Source organism: Bubalus kerabau, chromosome 1 (assembly GCF_029407905.1).
Source record: "Bubalus kerabau isolate K-KA32 ecotype Philippines breed swamp buffalo chromosome 1, PCC_UOA_SB_1v2, whole genome shotgun sequence".
NCBI classification, from domain to species: Eukaryota; Metazoa; Chordata; class Mammalia; order Artiodactyla; family Bovidae; genus Bubalus; species Bubalus kerabau.
Genome location: NC_073624.1, coordinates 218,014,544 through 218,036,150, shown reverse-complemented (window position 1 = coordinate 218,036,150; position 21,607 = coordinate 218,014,544). Strand labels below are relative to the sequence as shown.

At 40.6% G+C, this 21,607-nt stretch overlaps 1 protein-coding gene across 1 annotated transcript in view; it reads left to right on the top strand.

Moving 5' to 3' along the window:
• Nucleotides 1-21,607, top strand: part of KLHL3 (kelch like family member 3) — a 124,951-nt gene that overhangs the window by 15,222 nt on the left and 88,122 nt on the right. The window contains exon 3 of the mRNA XM_055554606.1: nt 14,435-14,541. Coding sequence (XP_055410581.1) covers nt 14,435-14,541 — 107 coding nt within the window. The remainder of the gene's footprint in view (nt 1-14,434; nt 14,542-21,607) is intronic.

Here is a 21,607-nt window from a genome sequence, read left to right as displayed (position 1 = left end):
GCTTCAGGTCTCCAAATAAACAACTTAACATTACACATGGAGGAATTAGAAAAGAAGTTTAATTGAGGCTCAAAATTAGCAGAAGGAAAGAATTAATAAAGATTAGAGCAGAGATCAAATGAAATAGAGATTAGAACGACAATAGGAAAAAATGAAGCTAAGAGTTTTTTTGAAAGAATAAACAAAATGGACAAATCTTTAGCTAAACTAAGACAAAAGAGAGAGAACACAAAATTATAAATGAAAAAGGAGACATTACAACTGTTATCACAGAAATACAAATGATTGTAAGAGGCCACTATGAACAATTATATGCCAACAAATTGGATAACCTAGAGTAAATGGATAAATTCCTTGAAACATATGAACTACCAAGACTGAATCAAGAAGTAGAGAATCTGAACAAACCAATAATAATTAAGGAGATTGAATCAGTAAGCAAAAATCTCTCAACAAAGGAAAGCCTATGACTGGATCATTTCACTGGTGAATTCTACCAAATTTCAAAGAAGAATTAACACCAATCCTTCTCAAACTCTTCCCAAAACTTGAGGAGGATGAAACACTCCCAAACTCATTTTAACAAGGCCAGCATTACCCTGATATCAAAGCGAGATAAGGACACTACAAGAAAAGAAAACTATAGACCAATATCCCTGAAAAGTATTAACGTAAAATTTTTAAACAAAATACTGCTGCTGCTGCTAAGTCGCTTCAGTCGTGTCCGACTCTGTGAGACCCCATAGATGGCAGCCCACCAGGCTACCCCATCCCTGGGGTTTTCCAGGCAAGAACACTGGAGTGGGTTGCCATTTCCTTCTCCAATGCGTGAAAGTGAAAGTGAAGTCTCTCAGCCATGTCTGACTCTTCGCGACCCCATGGACTGCAGCTTACCAGGCTCCTCCGTCCATGGGATTTTCCAGGCTAGAGTACTGGAGTGGGTTGCCATCGCCTTCTCCTAAACAAAATACTAGCAAACAGTATATGTATGATCTGGTAAAATATGATCTGATGAAAGGATCAAATACTATGATCAACTGAGATTTATCCCTGGGGTGCAAGGGTGGTTCAAGGTAAATCAATAAAGATGATACACCATGTTCATAGAATGAAGGATAAAAGCCATAACATCTTTTTAATAGAGCAGGAAAAGTGTTTAACAAAATTCAGCATCCCAACAAATTGGGTATAGAAGGATTATATCATAACATGTTAAAAGCCCTATGTGACAAACCCATAGCTAGCATCATATTGAATGGTGAAAGTTTGAAAGCTTTTCCTTTGAGGTCAGGAACAAGACAAGGGTGCCCACTTTCACTACTCTTTTTGATCATAGTACTGGAAGTTCTAGCCAGAGTAATTAGGCAACAGAAAGAAATAAAGGCATCCAAATTAGAAAGGAAGAAATAAAATTGTCTCTTTGCAGATAACATGGTTCTGTATATAAAAAACCCTACAAGACTCCACCAAAAAAACTGTTAGAACTTAAAAACAAATTTGGTAAATTTGCAGGATACAAAATCAACATACAAAAATCAGTTGCATTTCTATACACTGATAGTGAGTTGTCTGAAAAAGAAATAAAGATAACAATCTCATTTTAAATAGTGTCAAAACAATGAAACATTTAATAATAAATTTAACCAAGAAGGTGAAAGATCTGTACACTGAAAACTTGATGAGAGAGATTGAAGAAGACACAAATGAAAGATATCCTGTGTTCTTGCTTCAAAAGAATAGTGTTAAAATGTTCATATTCCCCAAGTTATCTGTAGATTCACTGCAATCCCTATCCAAATTCTCATGGCATTTTTTCACAAAAATAGAGAAAACATTCTTAAAATTTGAATGGAATCAACAAAAGACCCTGAATAGCCAAAGCAATCTTGTAAAAGGAGAACATAGTTGGAAACATTGCACTCTCTGATTTCAAACTACAGTTGGCCCCTGAACAACATGGGTTTGAACTGCGAGGGTCCACTTATGTGAATTTTTTTTTTCACTAACTGCTATAGTACTGCACTATCTGTGATTCCGTATCTCGGATATGAAATTGTGGATATGGAGAGCTGACATAAGTTAGATGTGGGTTTTCCACTGCATGTGGGGGGAAGTTGGCACTCCTAATCCCCATGTTGTTCTAGGGTCAAGTGTATGTGACAAAGCTGTGGTAATCAGAACAGTGTGGTATAGACATAGGCCAGTGGAACAGAATTGAGAGCCCAGAAATAAATCCACATGGATATGGTCAACTCATATTTGGCAGGGGAGCCAAGAGTATTTAATGGGGAACGGATGGTCCTTCATCACATGGTATTAGGATAACTAGATGTTCATCTGCAAAAGAATGAACTTGGATGCCTATCTTATATAACTCAAAATGGATTTAAAACTTAAATGTTAAGACCTGAAACCATAAAGCTCCTGGAAGAAAACAGGGGAAAAAATAAATAGGACTCCATTAAACTAAAAGCTTCTGCACAGCAAAGGAAATGATCAACAAAATGAAAAGGCAACCTATGAAAGGAAGAAAATACTGGCACACCATAAATTTGAGGAAGGGTTAATATCCAAAATATATAAAACATAGAACTCAGAAAAAAATGGTTAAAAATGGGCAAAGGACATGAATAAACATTTTTTCCAAAGAAGATACCCAAATGGCCAACAGGTACATGGGAAGGGGCTTAACATTACTCATGATCAGGGAGACTCAAATCAGAACCACAATGAGGTATCACCTCACACCTGTTAGAATGGCTATTATTAAACAAACAAACCAAAAACCCTAAGAGATAACAAGTGCTGCTGAGGCTGTGGAGAAAAGGGAACCTTTGTGTGCTATTGGTAGGAATGCAAATTAGTACAGCTGCTATTGAAAACAATATGGAAGTTCCTCAAAAAATTAAAAATTGATCTGCTGTACAATCTAGCAATCACACTCTGGGCATGTATCTGAAGAAAATGAAATCACTTTCTCGAAGAGATATCTGCACCTCCAGGTTCATTGCAGCAGCATTCACAGTAGCAAAGACATGAACACAACGTTAAGTTTTGGTCAGTAAATGAATGGATACATGAGATGTGGTATATTTACACAATGGAATATTATTCAACTGTAAAAAAGAAAGAAGTCCTGTCATTTGCACCAATGTGGATAAACCTTGAGGGCATTGTATTTAGTGAAGTAACTCAGAGAAAACCAAAGATTGTATGATTTCATTGATATGTGAAGTCTAAAAAAGCTGAACTCTCAGAGAGTAGATTAGTGGTTGTCAGGGAGTGGAGGTTGTGGGAAATGGGGAAGTGTTGGCCAAAGGGTACAAACTTCCAATTATAAGAAGAGCAAGTTCTGGGGATCTTATGTATAATGTGGTAACTATAGTTATCAATACTGTATTGTATACTTGAAAGTTGCTAAAAGAGTAGATCTTAAAAGTTCTCACCAGAAGAGTAAAAGTTGTAATTATGTGTGGTGGTGGATGTATTACCTTATTGTGGTAATTATTTCACTGCTGCTGCTGCTGCTGCTGCTAAGTCGCTTCAGTCAAGTCCGACTCTGTGCGACCCCATAGACGGCAGCCCACCAGGCTCCCCTGGATTCACACAGTATATATCAAATCATTACATTATACACTTGGAACTTACACAATGTTATATGTCAATAGAACTGGGGAAAGAAGACTTGGTCTCTCACCATACCTTATTTTGCCTTGTTTAGCCCACTCCAGTAATACTTAAAGGCAGAGCTCAGGAAATAGATATGCCCACAGAATTCCCCCCAACTCTCACTTTATATTATTAGTATTTCTTCCTTTTGCTTAAATAACTGAAAATCCTGCTATGTCCCCCCCCTCCTTTTTTTTTGTGCAAGTTACCGCACTTTTGCATTTTTCCTTAAAAGCATCGACTTGGATTTAACCTCTTCCAACAGTCCTGTGCTTCTCTTTTGTGTAAATTACCATTTGCTAGTCTCTTCTGAGAAACATTTTCTCAAGATGCTCTTGAGAAAATAGATCTGAGCCAAAATGAGGTTTAAAAATGCTATATAAAACTGCTATACTCCCCTCCAAGATTCATAATATATATAGGTAGATTAAAACCTCTGAGAAGTCATACAATAAACTTGTCTAACTGAGAGTTTCCCTCATGGTTTTGAACCCTCTTTGGTTGTTATGTACGGAACGAGTGTTTTGTGAAACTTATTTCGGAAAACACTGGTCATTTGCTGAAACTTAAGTGAATAATCTTTGTATTAGTCAGGGTTTTTCAGAGAAACAAAACCAATAACATCTATTTTTATTATTTATTTATATATATGTTATTGGTTCTGCTTCTCTGAAAAACAAGATATATATAAGAGGAGATTTATTATTGGAATTGGCTCACTTGATTATGGAGGCTGAGAATTCCCACAGTCTGCTGCCTACATGCTGGAGAACCAGGAAAGCCAGAGGTATAATTCAGTCCAAATCTGAAATCCTGAGACACAAGAGCCAGTGGAGTATGTCTTGTGGTCCAAAGCCTGAAGAACCAAGACCTCTCATGTCTGAGGGCAGAAGATGATGTATAGTCCATCTCAAGGAGAGAGAAGATTCACCCTTCCTCCACCTTTTTGTTCTATGCAAGCCCTCCGTAGATTGGACGTTGCCTACCTACATTGGTGAAAGGGATCTTCTTTTCTCAGTCTACCAGTTCAAAGGCTAATCTCTTCTGGAAAGTCCTTTGCAGACACATCCATCAATAATATTTCATCAACTATCTGGACATCCCTTATCCTGGTTGAGTTGGCACAAAACATTAACCATCACAATCTTGTTTTCCTCATTTTGTTTTTTTTCAAATGGGCCACAATCTATTTATGTTTTTGTTGGGAAATTTTAGTTCAGGTTTGGGCATGATTTCCCTTTAGTTTTTCTTTAAATTAAAAAATTTTCTTTTAATTTTTTTTGTAAAAAGAATATATTGTAGAATATTTAGAAAATACAGGTGAGGGAAAAGTCACAGTGGAAACCATTATTAACATTTAGGAGAAGATCTTTTTTTCTTTAAAATATATGTCTCAGCTGGATTTTTTTTTCATATGGGTGATTTTTAATTTTAAAAATATTTTAATTTTATTGGGGTATAGTTGATTTACAATTGTGTCAGTTTCTGATGTACAGCAAAGTGATTTAGTTATACATATATTCATTCTTTTTAGGATTTTTTCTCTTATAGGTTGTACAGCAAAGTGATTTAATTATACATATATTCATTCTTTTTAGGATTTTTTCTCTTATAGGTTATCACAGAATATTGGGTAGAGGTCCCTGTGCTATACAGTAGGTCCTTGTTGATTATCTGTTATGTAGTGTGTGTGTTCAACCAGATTTTTATTCTTAACATTTTGTTGAAAAATTTTTTTAATGTTACTAACTGTTCTACAACTTCATTTAAAGTGGTTGAATGATACTCTATTTTTGTTTTTTTAAAAGCAGTTCCCTGTTGTTGGAGGTCTAGGTTTTCCAATTCCTTGCATAAATGATACTCACAGTGGTTTTGCGTAGGGCAGGATAGTGCTCTGGTCACAAGCATAGACTCTGGAGCCAGACAGCCTGGTTTTAAACTTTGGCTCCAGTGCTGATTAGCTGCGTGACCCTGAACAAGTTAATTAATATCCCCAACCTCACTTTTGTCAGCCATAAAATGAGGTTAATAATAGTTCCAGTCTTGCTGGCTTGTTAAGAGAATAAGGTAAGTGCTTAGAACAGTGATAACACATCAGTGCTGTCACTGTTGTTAAGTACTTGTGCACATATACATTATTTCTATAGAATTAATTCCTAGAAGTAGAATTGCTAACTGAAACAGAAAGTAACATAATAATAGCTATTCCTTAGATATTTTATGAGTTCCTGCAACAAACTGAACATTCTGTGTTAGCTTATTTGATGATGATGTGCTTCAGGAGTGTGGCAGTAGGTGGGACAATCAAAGCCTTGCCCCTCAATCTCACTTGCATTCTAGTGGTGTTCAAGATTATATCAAGTTTTAAGGTATTTAGATGACTGACTGAAAAAACTAGAGTGGAATGGGTGATGCAGGGAGAGAAAGGGGACCTCAATAGACACTTTATTGATTTGGGCGATTTCAGTCGGAATTGGGGAGAGGCATACTTTGTTAGGAGAAAGGCCAGGGTGAAGCACCTGGACATCCAGGGGTCAGGCTAATGAAATGTTACCTGATATTCCAGGGACCTGGGATTATTTCCTGCATTATTTTCACATTCCCCTCCTCCAATTTTAAGCTTTTTTTGTTCAGGCACACATGTTCTTTGCAATTTATGAATCACACAATTCACCTGTTTCCTATTCTTTATACTTCCATGGTAGAAAATGAGCTGCTGGCATGGTAACTAAGCAGGCTTCCTCCTCTTTTTGTACTTCATCACTCTGCTCTGGTCAGACCAACAGCTGCTTCTGGGCAGCAGAACCCTGATGGCTGTTTGTTTTCTGACTTACTGGCCAGCCAGCAAGTGGGCACGTGGTTCTTGTTGGAAAAGCACCTCCTGATCAGGCCTGAAAATGAGAGACAATCTTCTTTCTCATCTTTACAGTTTTAATTTCTTGTCTATCCACTGCAAACAATTTTGTGCTTCATCTTTTTTTCTTTTTAGATTATTGTCCAATATGGTTTTTTTTTTACTATAGTAATAAAATAAAGACAGTAATGAGCTACCTTAGTATACTGCTTTCTGTTTTTCTTTTGAAGTGTATCTTTTTTTTAGCCTTTACATTATTTTGTACTTCTTGCTTTTAGTATAGCTTTTTAAAATTGAAGTTTACTTGATTTACAATATTGTGTTATTAATAGTTTCAAGTATATAGTATACTGATTTTTTTGCAGATTATATTTCATTTATAGGTTACAGGATATTGAGTATAATTTCCTGTGCTGTATAGTAAATCTTTGTTGCTTATCTCTTTTATGTATAGTAATTTATATATTTTAATCCTGTATTCCTAATTTGCCCCTTTCCCCTCACCTTTGGTAACCATAAATTTGTTTTCTGTGTCTGTGCATCTGTTTCTGTTTTGTACATACAATCATTTGTATTATTTTTTAGATTTCACATGTAATATCGTATAGTATTTGTCTCTCTCTGTCTGATTTATTTCACTATGCTAAGTCACTTCAGTCGTGTCCGACTCTGTGCGACCCCATAGACGGCAGCCCACCAGGCTCCCCCGTCCCTGGGATTCTCCAGGCAAGAACACTGGAGTGGGTTGCCATTTCCTTCTCCAATGCATGAAAGTGAAAAGGGAAAGTGAAGTCGCTCAGTCATGTCCGACTCTTAGCAACCCCATGGATTGCAGCCTAACAGGCTCCTCTGTCCATGGGATTTTCCAAGCAAGAGTACTGGAGTGGGGTGCCATTGCCTTCTCCGGACTTATTTCACTAAGCATAATATTTTCTAGGTCCATCCATGTTGCTGCAGATGGCGATTTTTCATTCTTTTTTATCACTGGGTAATATTCCAGTGTGTGTGTGTGTGTGTGTGTGTGTGTGTGTGATCTTCTTAAGTCAATCATCTGGGCATTTGGGTTGCTTCCATGTCTTGGCTATTATAAACAATGCTATTGTGAACATTGGAGTACATATATCTTGTTGATTTAGACTTTTCTTTTTTGCAGATATATATGCTGTTTTTTAAATTTTGGTAACAGCTTCATCAAGATATAGTTCATATAACATACAGTTCACCCATTTAAAGTATACAGTTTAATGGTGTTTATTATATTAGCAGACTTGGGCAACCAACAGTCAATTTTTGAATATTTCTATCACTTCTCCCCAATCCCGTATACTTTAGCAGTAATTCCCCCATTATTCCTATCCACTCACCCTGCCCCCCCAGTACTAGACAATCACTAATCTACTAATCTACTTTCTGTCTTTATAGATTTGCCTATTTTGGAGTCATATAATATGTCTTTAGTGACCCACTTTTTTCACTTAGCATAATGTTTTCAAGGTTCATTCATGCTATAGCATGTCTCAGTATTTCATTCATTTGTGTTGCTGAATAATATTTCATTGTATGGATGTACAAATTTGAGACCATTTTGCTGTTGTGAATATTGCTGCTGGGAACATTCAGAAACAAGTTTTTGTGTCGATGTGTGCTTTGTTTCTCTTGAGGGTGGGATTCCTGGATCAAATAAAACCTATGTTTAACCTTCTGAGGAACTATCAGACTGTTTTCTGCAGCACTTTACATTTCTATCAGCAGTGTATAAAGGTTCCAGTTTCTCCATATCCTTATCAACACTTATTATATCCTGTGTTTTGATTATGACCATCCTAGTGTGTGTAAGGAGTTATCTCATTGTGGTTTTGATTTGCATTTCCCTGATAACTAATGATGTTCAGCATCTTTTTATGTCATCATTGGCCATTTCTATATCTTATTTGGAGAGTTCTATTAAGATACTTTGCCTATTTTATATTGGGTTATATGTCTACTTATTATTGAGTTGTAAGATTTCAAGTTCTTAATATATTCTAGATACAAGACTTTTATCAGATATATGATTTACAAAGTTTTTCTTTCATTTTGTATGTTTTCTTTTCACTTTCCTGATGTCCTGAAGCACAAAAGTTGTGAACTTTGATGTCTAATGTATTTTTTGTTTGTTTGTTTGTACTTTTGGTGTCCTATCTAACAAATCATTGCCTAATCCAAAGTCGTTAAGATTTACCCTAATGTTTCTTCTAAGAGTTTTCTAGATCCAGCTCTTACATTTAGGTCTGTAATCCATTGTGAGTTAATTTTTGTATATGATGTTAGGTAGAGATCCAATTTCATTCTTTTGCATGTGGATATCCAGCTAATTGGGCTTCCCGAGTCGATTTAGTGGTAAAGAACTCACCTGCCAATACAGGAGATGTGGGTTTGATCCCTGGGTCAGGAAGATCTCCTGGAAAAGGAAATGACAGCCCATTCCAGTATTCTTGCCTGGAGAATCCCATGGACAGAGGAGCCTGGTGGGCTCAGTCCATAGGGTCACCAAGAGTCGGACACAACTGAAGCGACTTAGCAAACAAAGCACATCCATTTAATCCTAGCACCATTTGTTGAAAAGACTATTCTTTCCCAGTTGAATGGTCTTAGCATCCTTTCAGAAATTAGCTGACTATGAATGTGAGTGTTTACTTTTAGACTCTCAGTTATGTTCTGTTGATCTGTATGTCTATCTTTGTGCTATTACTATGCTGTTTTTAGCTTTGCAGTAAGTGTCCCAGGTGGTTCAGTGGTAAAAGAATCCACCTGCCAATGCAGGAACTGCAGGAGATGCAGGTTTGATCCCTGGATTGGGAAGATCCACTGGAGGAGGAAATGGCAACCCACTCCAGTATTGTTGCCAGGATAATCTCATGGACAGAAGAACCTGGCAGGCTACAGTCCAGGGGGTTGCAAAGAGTTGGATACAACTGAGTGACTGAGCATGTATGCACATAAGTTTTGAAATTGGGATACCTGAGTTTTTCAACTCCTTTCTTTTTCAGGATTGTTTTGGCCATTCTAGATCCCTTGCACTTATGAATTTTAGGTTCAGCTTGTCCCTTTCTGCAAAGAAGCAGCTGAGAGTTTGATAGAAATTGTGTTGAATTTTGGAGGAGAATTGTCACCTCAACAGTATTAATCTTCTAATTCATGAACACTGGAGGTCTTTCCATTTATTTAGGTCTTTTTTAATTTCCTTCAATTGTGTTTTATAGTTTTAAGGTATAGGCTTTGCACTCTTTTTGTTAAATTTATTCCTAAAATATTTAATTCTTTTTGATGCTATTGTAAATGGAATTTTTAAAATATATTTTTTGGATTGTTCACTGCAAGTATACAGAAATACAGTTGCTTTTGTATACTGACCTTATGTTCTGCAACCTTCTTATACTCCTTTTATTTATTCTTCTAATTTTTTAGTGGATTCCTTGGGATTTTGTATGTACAAGATCATATCATTTGTGAATAGAGATAGTTTTATTTCTTTCTTTCCAATTTGTATGCCTTTCATTTCATTTCCTTGCCTAATTGCCCTGGCTTGCCACATTAATATTATCTTACTTATTAGCGGTATTTGATACAATTGATCGTTCCTTCTTTTTTGCAACCATCTTTTCACTGGGCTTTTTGGGCACCACACCCTTTTGGTTTTCCTCCTGTCTCACTGGCTATTTTCTCATCTCTTTTGTTGGTTCTTCTTCTTCCCCCAACTTCTTAGCCATTTCTTGCCTGTAAATTCCAGACCCTAGTATCCACGTGCCTACTTGACAACCCCACTTAGATATCCAAAAGGCAGCTCAAATTTACCATGTCCAAAATTTACTCTAATCATAAATGAAGTATTTTGTGGAAAAAAGGGAAACAAGAAATCAATTAATATTTACTGAATGTTTATTATTAACACTATTCATTATCTTGTTTACAGTACATGTCAATTCTATGATTCTCAGGGGTCATGAATCCTGGTCAGTTTGATTCCAGGGTCTGAGCTCCTTCCTAACATCTCTACTGTATTTCCTTTAGACACATTGTGTATAACTCAACTTTCTCTCCTCCAGATTGTCCTTTGGAGTAGTATGTGATTACTCAGAAAAAAGAATCTCACAGGATCTCTGGTGACTGGCCTCAGAAGTGCTTATGAGCCATGCAGTGCCTCTGGAGCTGCACCTTCCCTTTTCTCTGTGTAGTGGAGACAAAGACGTCTCCAGTGTGAAGACAGGTGGTGGGAAAGCCTACTTTGAGTGTTTGGCAAGTTTTTATTGGTTACTTTCCCTGGTGGCGCAGATGGTAAAGCGTCTGCCTACGATGCAGGAGACCCGGGTTCGATTCCTGGGTGGGGAAGATCCCCTGGAGAAGGAAATGGCAACCCACTCCATTACTCTCGCCTGGAAAATCCCATGGATGGAGGAGCCTGGTGGGCTACAGTCCATGGGGTCACAAAGAGTCGGACACGACTGAGCGACTTCCCCCCTTCCTTCCCAGGTTAGAGTTTCTCTGGCCTTGAGATGTACCTCCTGCTTCTCAGAACTGCTCTGATTTATTTGCTGACTGGATTCTCCATCTTTATTCCTTTTTCCTTCTTGTCTCATCTTCATTTGTTCAAGAATTATCAGCCTTTCTGGGTTTGTGTAAGATATCCCACTTTATTTGCTTTCCCAGTACCTGACATTGAAAATTTGTTCAGCATCTGTGACTCATCTATGTCAGTACTTTCCTTATCAAAATATTAATACTAGTTACCAAAAAAATTACTTGCCTTTTTAAATAGCCCTGATAACTCTATTTTCTCTCCCAAATCTTTAACAGAAGTGAAAATGTCCAAGATGAATCTATTCATGTTGGGAATACATTTTTAAAATATATTTTATCCAAATTTAAACAAGACTATTCTCAAGTAGTACCTACAATCTCATTTGGCCCCCATGGTATATGTCCCAAGGCAGCTAAGAAAGTTGAGAAAATTGGTGGGGTCAATTTGTTCATGTTCTTATAGCCTGTTGAGTCACAGCCAGTTCTGTTCCCAGTTGAGCTGGTTTATACTGATAAGGTTTGTGTTTAGGGTGTGCTGTTCACTGCAGGATGAGGTCCCACCCCCAGGTTTTGCCTCTTGGTGCCCAGAGGTCTGACCCTTCCCAGAAGTCCCCTCACTGGTTCCTTATTCCATGTACTGAATCTTTCCTGATCCCCTTTCCCTTTTGGAGCTAACCTAGCTTCTGTCTTTTCCCATTCTAAGTATCAACCAATCATGAGGCAGAAATGGTACTGTACCTGGAGTCAGAACTGGATTGAAGACTAAGGCTTTTGTGGTTTTGGGTCACCTCTCTGAGCATCATAGGGTGATCTCTAAGGGCATTTGCAATTCTAGCCTTCTCAGGCTTTATGACCCTATTTCTCTGAAAAGTGAACCTGGACTAATATCTGAGTAGTTGGCTTAATATGCTCTACCAGGGAGGGCAAATATGTAGCTTCTCTTCCATCTGCTTACCATTATCTCATCACTGTCATGTGGAACCCAGTCATGACCTCAGACTTCTCAATTCAGTATCAGTTCAGTTCAGTTGAGTCACTCAGTTGTGTCTCACTCTTTGCGACCACATGGACTGCAGCACCCCAGGCCTCTCTATCCATTACCAACTCCCAGAGTTTACTCAAACTCATGTCCATTGAGTCGGTGATGCCATCCAACCATCTCATCCTCTATCGTCCCCTTCTCCTCCTGCCCCCAATCCCTCCCAGCATCAGAGTCTTTTCCATTGAGTCAGTTCTTCATATCAGGTGGCCAAAGTACTGGAGTTTCAGCTTCAGCATCAGTCCTTCCAATGAATATTCAGGGCTGATTTTCTTTAGAATGGACTGGTTGGATCTCCTTGCAGTCTAAGGGACTCTCAAGAGTCTTCTCCAATACCACAGTTCAAAAGCATCAATTCTTTGGCACTCAGCTTTCTTTATGGTCCAACTCTCACATCCATACATGACTACTGGAAAAACCATAGCTTTGACTAGACAGACCTTTGTGGCAAAGTAATATCTCTGCTTTTTAATATGCTGTTTAGGTTGGTCATACCAACCTTTTCTTCCAAGGAGCAAGCATCTTTTAATTTCATGGCTGCAGTCATCATCTGCAGTGATTTTGGAGCCCAAACAAATAAAGTCTCTCACTGTTTCCCCATCTATTTGCCATGAAGTAATGGGACCAGATGCCATGATCTTAGTTTTTTGAGTGTTGAGCTTTAAGCCAACTTTTTCACTCTCTTTCACTTTCATCAAGAGGCGCTTTAGTTCTTTTCTTTCTGCCATAAGGGTGGTGTCATCTGCATATCAGAGGTTATTGATGTTTCTCCTGGCAGTCTTGATTCCAGCTTGTGCTTCATCCAGCCCAACGTTTCCCATGGTGTACTCTGCATATAAGTTAAATAAGGAGAGTGACAATATTCAGCCTTGATGTATTCCTTTCCCTATTTGGAACCAGTCTGTTGTTCCATGTCCACTTCTAACTGTTGCTTCCTGACCTGCATACAGATTTCTCATGAGGCATGAGGCAGGTCAGGTGGTCTGGTATTCCCATCTCTTTCAGAATTTAAGTTTGTTGTGATCCACAATTCAGTGTAGTGTGCAAGTAACTACTGCCAGTGGATCACGGTTGAACTGTGTTTAATCTCCCTGTCTTCCCTCCCACTTCTAGCACTTCAAGCTGAGGGAGGGACTAGTGGTGACCAGGATACTATAGAAGTTAAGAACGTGGGTTCTTGGGTTCAGCTCCTTATATTCAAATCCTGTCTCTACTGCTCCCTTTCTGTGTAACCTTTGGAAAGTTACTTAATGTCTCTGGGTCTCAGTTTCCTTATTTTGAAACATGGGACATAATAATAGCTAAACATCTTAGGGTTGTAGAGAGGATTAAATGAAATAATATATATTTTAAAAAATGCTTGGAACAATGCCTGGCACATGTAATTAAAAAAAATATTAGCTATTGTAATGATAATAGCCATGATAAGAATTTGAAAGGTTGGTAGAGGAAAAACTCTTGAATTGGTAGGGCTTGTAGTATCCTTGCAGTCTTCAAAGTAGTCAAATATTTGTTCCCTCTCTGAGTGTAGACTGATCCTGTTTAAAATATCATTCCTTCCTTCCTTCATTTATTAGTAAAAATTGGAGCCTTCTGTGTGCTATGCATTCAGCCAGGTGTCTAGGATATAACAATAAATAAGTCCTTTTCAAAGGACTGTCACCTTGTTTGGGGTGAAAAACAAGTAAAAATGTGGTTACAGTTTTCTTAATAATTGCAGTGATTGGAGTTTGCACAGGGTCTTTAGGGAGCACTGTGTATATACGTGGAGTTTCTTTGCTGATAGTGTTAAACCTGGCTGGGAAGAGAAATATACTTAAGTCCTCTAGACATGGCTGGCCCCCTACCAGTGTTTCATAGGCAGTGAGTGGACCACTTGGGGAATAGTTAATACCTGTTCTCACTGGTGGCACACCTCAGGGGCGTGCTCATGCTCCTTGGTGCATTCAGTCACTCAACTAACAGCCCAAAACTGTTCCCACTGCTCATTGAGCGGTCCCCCTGTCTCAGTCGGAGCTGATAGAGTTGGGGAGCAGAAATGTGAAGACAGATGGAGGAGCCCTGAATTTGCAGCTACATTGTAGTTGGATCTCTACAGAGTTGAGTGCCTCAGGAAAGCATGCATGTCAGGCTTATCAGGGACTTGGAGAAGGTGATGAGTCCATCCCACTGCCTGACTTAAGATATGGCAGATCCGTTTGCAGCCACGGACAGTGATAGTATGGAATGTGGGTGGGAAAGAAAAGTACCCTTGTATGGCTGGGGGTGGGTGTTTTTGCTCTGACCCATCCTTTCCCCTCACTGGTGTCTTACAGCAAACAGCTATTGTGTGACGTGATGATTGTGGCAGAAGATGTCGAGATAGAAGCCCACCGTGTGGTCCTGGCAGCCTGCAGCCCCTACTTCTGTGCGATGTTCACAGGTATGAGGGGCAGACAATAAACCCACACGTGTGGGACTGCAGTCCCAACTGGGAGAATGTTGAGGGTGGTGGTGTGAGTGGGGGAGGAAAGAGAAGGCTCCACCCTGAGGAGCTTTTATGTGCCAGATTCTTTGCTCTGCACTTTGGAGGTACAAAGAATTGTGATGGACTCATAGCCTCAGCCAGGCCTGTCGAGCATGCAGCCCCTATTGCAGTTCTCTCTGAGGAACAAAGGTAGAATCACAGTCCATGAATTCTCAGACTTTGCTGTGTATTGTAATCATGTCGGGGAGCTTGTTAGAAATGTAGACTCTTGGGCTCACCCTCAGGCTTCTTCCCTCTCATTTTGCAGTTTGGGGACACAGAGACTGAGAGGAGGAAGGGACTTGCCTGAGGTCACACGGTGAATGAGGGGAACTTGGCTTCTGGACTCCTGGCCCAGGGCTGGCTGGCCTAGCTGTTTCACATCTTGTCAGTCCTTAGCCATTTGTTCCAGGCAGGGGCCCTGAGCCTCCTCTAGCCTTTTTACAGGAGTGTTGGGAGAGAGAGTGGCTCAGATAGTAAAGAAGCTGCCTGCAGTGTGGGAGACCTGGGTTCAATCCCTGCGTTGGGAAGATCCCCTGAAGAAGGAAATGGCAACCCACTCCAATATTCTTGTGTGGGAAATCCCATGGACAGAGGAGCCTGGCCCGCTACAGTCCGTGGGGTCGCAAGAGTCAGACATGACTTAGCTACTAAACCTGAGAGAGAGTTGGGAGACGTGATGGCGGGGCTTGGGGTGGAAAGAGTAAAACAGAAGTATATTCACCATCTGCATTCTGTCTCAGCACCTTTGCCAGGTTTCCAGGGAGTCCCTGTTTTCTGGACATGCCAAACAGCCTTGTCCATCTGTTGCATGTGTGTTACTTCTGAGCCCAAATTCCCTTAAACCCATGGGCTGAGCTTCCTGTCTGCAGTGCCTCGCAGCACCTCCCCTGAGCCAGGCGCAGGCAGTGCTGTATCTATCATGGCTGACTGAAGGCCAGCTGGCCCGAGTGTGGCCCCTGGATGAGGTCTGCTGTCCCTTCCACATGTTCACCCGTACCCTGTGCTTCCTCTGAGTGTGGTCACTATCGTTCTGCACTCCTGTTTCCTGGTGTCTGCGGTGCCCATGCTCTGGAGTCTCGTGTACTCACCGCTTATCACCCTGCAGTTTATACTTCAGGTGCCACCTCCTCTCTGACCACCTGAGCCATAGTTCCATACTAGGTCTCCTTCTACTCCATAACTCATCTCTGTTTTTTTTTCATAACTCATCACTATCTGAAAATCATATTGATTAGTTGTTTAAGTATTTTTTTTACCTGTGTCTCCTTATTGGAATATCAGTTCCATAAAGATTGGGATCTTGTTAGTTTTGTTTGTTTCCATATCCTGAGTACCTGGTACACACTAGCACTAAAATATTTTTTAAATGAACAAAATGTCTCCCACCCTTGATTGTGAGTTCTTGGGCGCTCAGGGACCATGTCTTGTTACTGTTGAATCCTTAGTGCCTACTCCAGGGCCTGGTGTTTAGGAGACAGTGAATAACTGAAGGTTAAACGAATGAATGTGGGATTGCTAGGGATGGGTGAGTACAGGCACATTTTTCCTGAATAGGCTCTTGTCCTTTTCCTAATATAATACACAGCCTCTGCTGGGCAGGAGTGGTTCTTGATGGGTGGGTGGTGGTGGGGGCTTAGAGCTTGTTATTTGAGAGTTCTCCATATGTGTCCTCTCTTGGCTCATCATGTGAAGGACTGATCTCAACCTGGAGCATTGCTTTTGCTAAGTGCACCAAGCCACGCTTACCTCACTTTGAGCCTTGTACTAGGAATTCCATAATGCAGCCTGGAAAAACAGCTACTTTCATTACCTGGAAATTTTGAGCCACTTCTCTTTGAAGTAGTCTCAAACTCTAGTAGTAAGGTTTTTGTTTCTTTATTTCCTTGTCTTTCATCCATCTTTCTTTCTTTTAAAATAATTTATCTTATCTACAAATTTAGTTGCAACTTCAGTAAATAGCTCTGCCAGTCATTTTTCTCCATGTATTTGATTTAAAAAGTGTAGTATTGAAAGAGGAGTCCACTTGCAACTGCAATAAATTATACTTTTGGCTCCATTTTTTTGTTTTTTTTTTTGGCTAATGAACTTGCCTCTGGGTTCATGGAAGTGCCTAAGCAAAAACAAAGTGATTTTAAAAAGGGAGAGAAAACATGCTTCTGGATCAGATCTTGGACTCTAGTAATTGAAAGGAGAAGAGATTGAAGAGAAGAAAGCAGTCTAATGTGTGGCCCAGCCCATGACTTCCATAGAATCTGGTTAATATCTGTCCTCCTATCCTTCTTTCCTTCCATCCATCGTCTGTCTGTCCATCCATCCACCCACCTATCTACCTATCCATATGTTCATCCAAACACTATTCATATATGTTCATTACAGAAAAAAAAATAGAATAAGTAATACTTGATTAAAGTGTGTGCACATTTTGAATCCTTGTGAGACATGTGTCTTACTCCACAACACTTGGAACAGTTGTACCAGCATATGCTTCCATCAGCACTGTATCAGATTTGTATATTTTTTCAGGCCCTTTGATTTTGCTTAAATATTGGTAAACAGGTACAAGAAAAAAGTAACTGCAAAATTTTGTTCTCATTATCACGTTCAGCTTTAAAATCCATAAAATTAATAATGAAAAGGTCCAGCTGATTCATGTTAAGTCTGTTTCTATCGGCATGTTTAAGGCCCCAAAGAAGAGGAAATATATATGGCTTTCTTCTGACTTGAGTGGTGTGATTAAGATCTTTTACTCAGGCTTAACATGTTTTTATTTGTTTGTCTGCTGAGTTCATATTGCCCAAATGTCCGTCGGTGGTTCCAATTATCAGCCCCACTCCTTGACAGTGTCCTTCCCATAACTTGGAATAAATATGAAACTGAGGTCTGAGTGTCCACAAGAGAGTGTCCAAAGGCAACCAGCCTGTGAGAGGATCTGGGATGCGCAGTCACCTGAATTGCAGTCTACTTCTTTAGAATAGTGTGATTGTAGAGGCCAGCAGGGCTGACCCTGTCCTTTTCCTTGAGTATGGAATACTTAAGATTCCCCTCAACCCCTTTCTCCCCATCTAGCACCTCCATTCCAGGGGAAGATAATTTCCCCAAAACAGCCCAGTCACTTTGTTCCCCCTGTTTTTAGCGTGCCCTTTACTATGGGTTCTGTGTACCTATAATATTGGTACTCCATACAGATCCCTGCATATCATCCAGGATTTTAAAAGCAGTCCCATTTTATGGTATTAAAAGAACCGAGTCCTAAAGAATATGTGGGCTCAGGAAAAGACATTTGAGCTCCATCCCACAAGAAGCCCTGGGAGTAAGCTGTCTAGTGTATTGATATTACACACTGAGGCTGATTAGATTGGCTTTTTTTTTTTTTTTTAAGAAAAGTTGGTTTTAGATGCAGGTTGATATTCAACTGGTGTCTTTGAATATATGGTGACTAGAAATGAGGAGAGTCAGGAATGTGCTGGAGGTAAGAGGCAAGGGACTTGGAGGGAGTGGACACCAACCAGCCACAAGCAGAACAGTCAGGGCCAGGCTCTCTTACTCACCTCTAGGGATGCACTCATCACATAGAACCACTGTTCCGGGCTTTCTTCATGCCTGACTCCACCAGGCCTTGGACCATGTCTGTGTTCTGAGTGTCTGAATGATGTATTGATGTCTTTGAAGATCTTTGCATATCGTGCAGTTTAGCATGACTTAATCCAGAGCAATGGAGCAGTGAGGGAGGGAACACTAGGGAGTAGAATCTTTTCTTTGTATTAAGAGGGCCTTGAGGGAGTAGTCAGAGTAGGTAGGGTCTGGCCTCTGAGGATTTTGCCCCTAAGGAGATAGAAGTTGGGTAGAACAGTTCAGGGGGGAGGAAAAAAAGGAAGGTCAGAGTCTGTATGGAATTGAGGAGAAACAGCCTGGTCTTCCATGTATCTTTTAGAGTTGGTTACCTCAGGGCAGAAGCTTACAGTGTCATAGGACTTCTTCTTCCTGTCCCTAACATACCACATCAAAGTCAGATGTCTTTTTGTGGCTTAAGTGTCCTAGATTTGAGGGTGATGGGTGCGGTAGTCATGTCTAAAAATATGTTGCTCTTGATATAGAAATGGTGACTTTTTTTCAAGAATTGATTTGGATGTCGTTCAAGCCTGTGTTGTGGAGAAGGCAGTGGCACCCCACTCCAGCACTGTTGCCTGGAAAATCCCATGGATGGTGGAGCCTGGTAGGCTGCAGTCCATGGGGTTGCTAGAGTCGGACATGACTGAGCGACTTCACTTTCACTTTTCATTTTCATGCATTGGAGGAGGAAATGGCAACCCACTCCAGTGTTCTTGCCTGGAGAATCCTAGGGACGGGAAGCCTGGTGGGCTGCTGTCTAGGGGGTCGCACAGAGTCGGACACAACTAAAGCGACGCAGCAGCTGCAGCAGCAAGCCTGTGTTGATGTAATTCAATACAGGCTTGTGTAGCGCCCTGGAAAAGAGACTACTGTTCAGACACCTACCAGCATCCAATTAGGTGCAACTGATTTGACCAAGATGGTCTGGGGTAGACTTGTCTGCACTTGGCGTAGCTCAGTCTTGAAATTTCAGATCTTCACTGAAGAGAACCACCGGACGGAAATTTTTTTGAGTGTTCATAGAGGAGGTTTGGAGTTGTTGATGCAAAGGCCTCTTTGGTAAGGATTAAACACAGGGTGGTAATGGCACCTTCATTAGGGGATGGTGTGGTATCTTAGAAAGGGCTTTGGAGCCATCATGACCTGACTCCAGCAACTGATAGGTTTGTAAGCAGTTACTTAACCTCTGTGATCCTGTTTTCTTGTTTTTGAGACTGGAATAATAACAGTCAAACAATAATAACAATAAGCAGGGAACAGATACAGGTAAGGGAAATAAGACACCCAATACAGAATGAAATTGTGAAAGTGTTAGTTGCTCAGTCATGTCCGACTCTTTGTGACCCCATGGACTGTAGCCCGCCAGGTTCCTTCATCCATAGGATTCTCCAGGCAAGAATACTGGAGGGGTTGCCGTTGCCTTCTCCAGGAGATCTTCCCGACCCAGGGATCGAACCCAGGTCTCCCACTTTGCAAGCAGACTCTTTGCTATCTGAGCCACCAGGGAAGAGCACCCAACACAGAATAGGTACTTAATAAAGCTAACTCTTATTATGTGTAGAGCCCGTCATAGTTTATACAGCTCATGTGGATGTATGGGGAGGCTCTGATACCTGCTGCCCTGGTGGTGGTGAGGGTTGACATGAAACATCTCTGGCTACATAGGCATTTCCTTCTTGATTTGGTACTCCACCTGAGGAGAAAGACCTCTCCAGGTGGAGGGAGGCTGAGATTCCAGGGAGGCTGGGTGCTGGGGTGATCTCCAGCACTGCAGCTCTGCTGAATCCTGCTGCTACAGTTCTCACGCTCTCATTATCTCCTTTGAATGTCAGACAGCTTTGGCATAAAGGCAGGGCCAGGAATGTCCTTATTTCACAGGAGACAGAGGTCAACCTTTTGCAGTTATCTGGCATAGATGGCTCACCTACAAACCTTACCTGCAGGAGGCTTGGCTGGGATTCAGCAAGGTGGCAGGTTATTTCTTTTCCTCGTGATGCTAACATGTGGCAGAGGTCTCAACTCTAGCCAAATGAGTTGGCAGCCTAGATATTAGGACTTAGACAGGTGAAGGTTAGGGGTGAGAGAGTATAATAGCCATCCTAATACCCAGGCAGGATCATCGTGCAGAGGGTAAAGATCTTCTGTTTTCTTTTTACCCAGATCATGAAACTAAATTTCAACAGTAAGGATTCAATTGAGGAGTAAAGAAGAGTTCTGTAACACAAGGACTCCTGAATGTACTTTTTCTTCCCTTTGCTGTACAGCTTTGAGGGGTGGCTGGTGGTCTGTGTCTGGCTCTTTGAAAAGACCTCACAGCCATTCTACCATTCCTTTCTTACTCTTGAGGCTCCTTTGGCTGAATAATGGGGTTGGGTTTCTATCAGCAATCTAGGATATAAGCCAGTGATTTTCTAGCCCTCCTGTCTTATGTGGTGGTGAAAGATTTTCCCCCATGGCTCCTCAAGATACACCTCTTCCCCCTTTGGGCAGTCTTCCACCTAAAAAGAACTCTGTTGTGCATGTGAGCTTCTCTGGTGGCTTTGATAATAAAGAATCTGCCTGCAGTGCAGGAGACTCAGGTTTGATTCCTGGTTTGGAAAGATCCCCTGGAGAAGGAAATGGCCACCCACTCCAGTATTCTTGCCTGGAAAATCCATGGACAGAGGAGCTTGGCGGGCTGCAGTCCATGGGGTCACAAAGAGTCAGAACAACTAACACTTTCACACTTTGGTGCATGTGATGTGCTAGCTAGGTTGAGACTATGCCTTGCTTTCCTGGGCTCTCTATGCTTCTTGGAGACTTCTAGGTGCTGGTCTCAAGGTAGAGTCTGAAGATTTAAAGAAGTTTAAGACGTAGTCCCTTAGTCTAGCTGCCATCGTCTTTCACCCAGTTTACTGCAGCAGCCTTCTAATTTGTCAACCTGCCCCCATTTTGTTCCGTCAATCCCAACCCATTTTCTACACTGTACCTATAGTCATATTTACTAAATAAAAATCTAATGTATTCCTTACTTGCTTAAAGTCTGTCAAGGGCTCCCCATTGCCCTTAGAATGAAGTCTAAACTTCTCTGCATGGTGCACAAGGCCCTCAAGTTGTCCAGAACCTGCTTGTATCTTCAGCCATCTCTCCCCCTTCCTCCTTTTATATGCTGTGCTTCTGCCAGACTCAAAGTTTTATGGCCCCAGAATAGGTCAGGTTCATCAGTCTGATGAAAACAATGGATTCTTTCCACAAAAAAGTAAATATGTGCTCCTGTATGCTCATTATTTTGCATACAGTTCAGGGTAGAGGAATCCCTGCCTAAGAACCTTTTAAATTAAGTCTCCTTTTCTAGCATTTAACACATTTTGAAATTGCTGGTTTACTCATC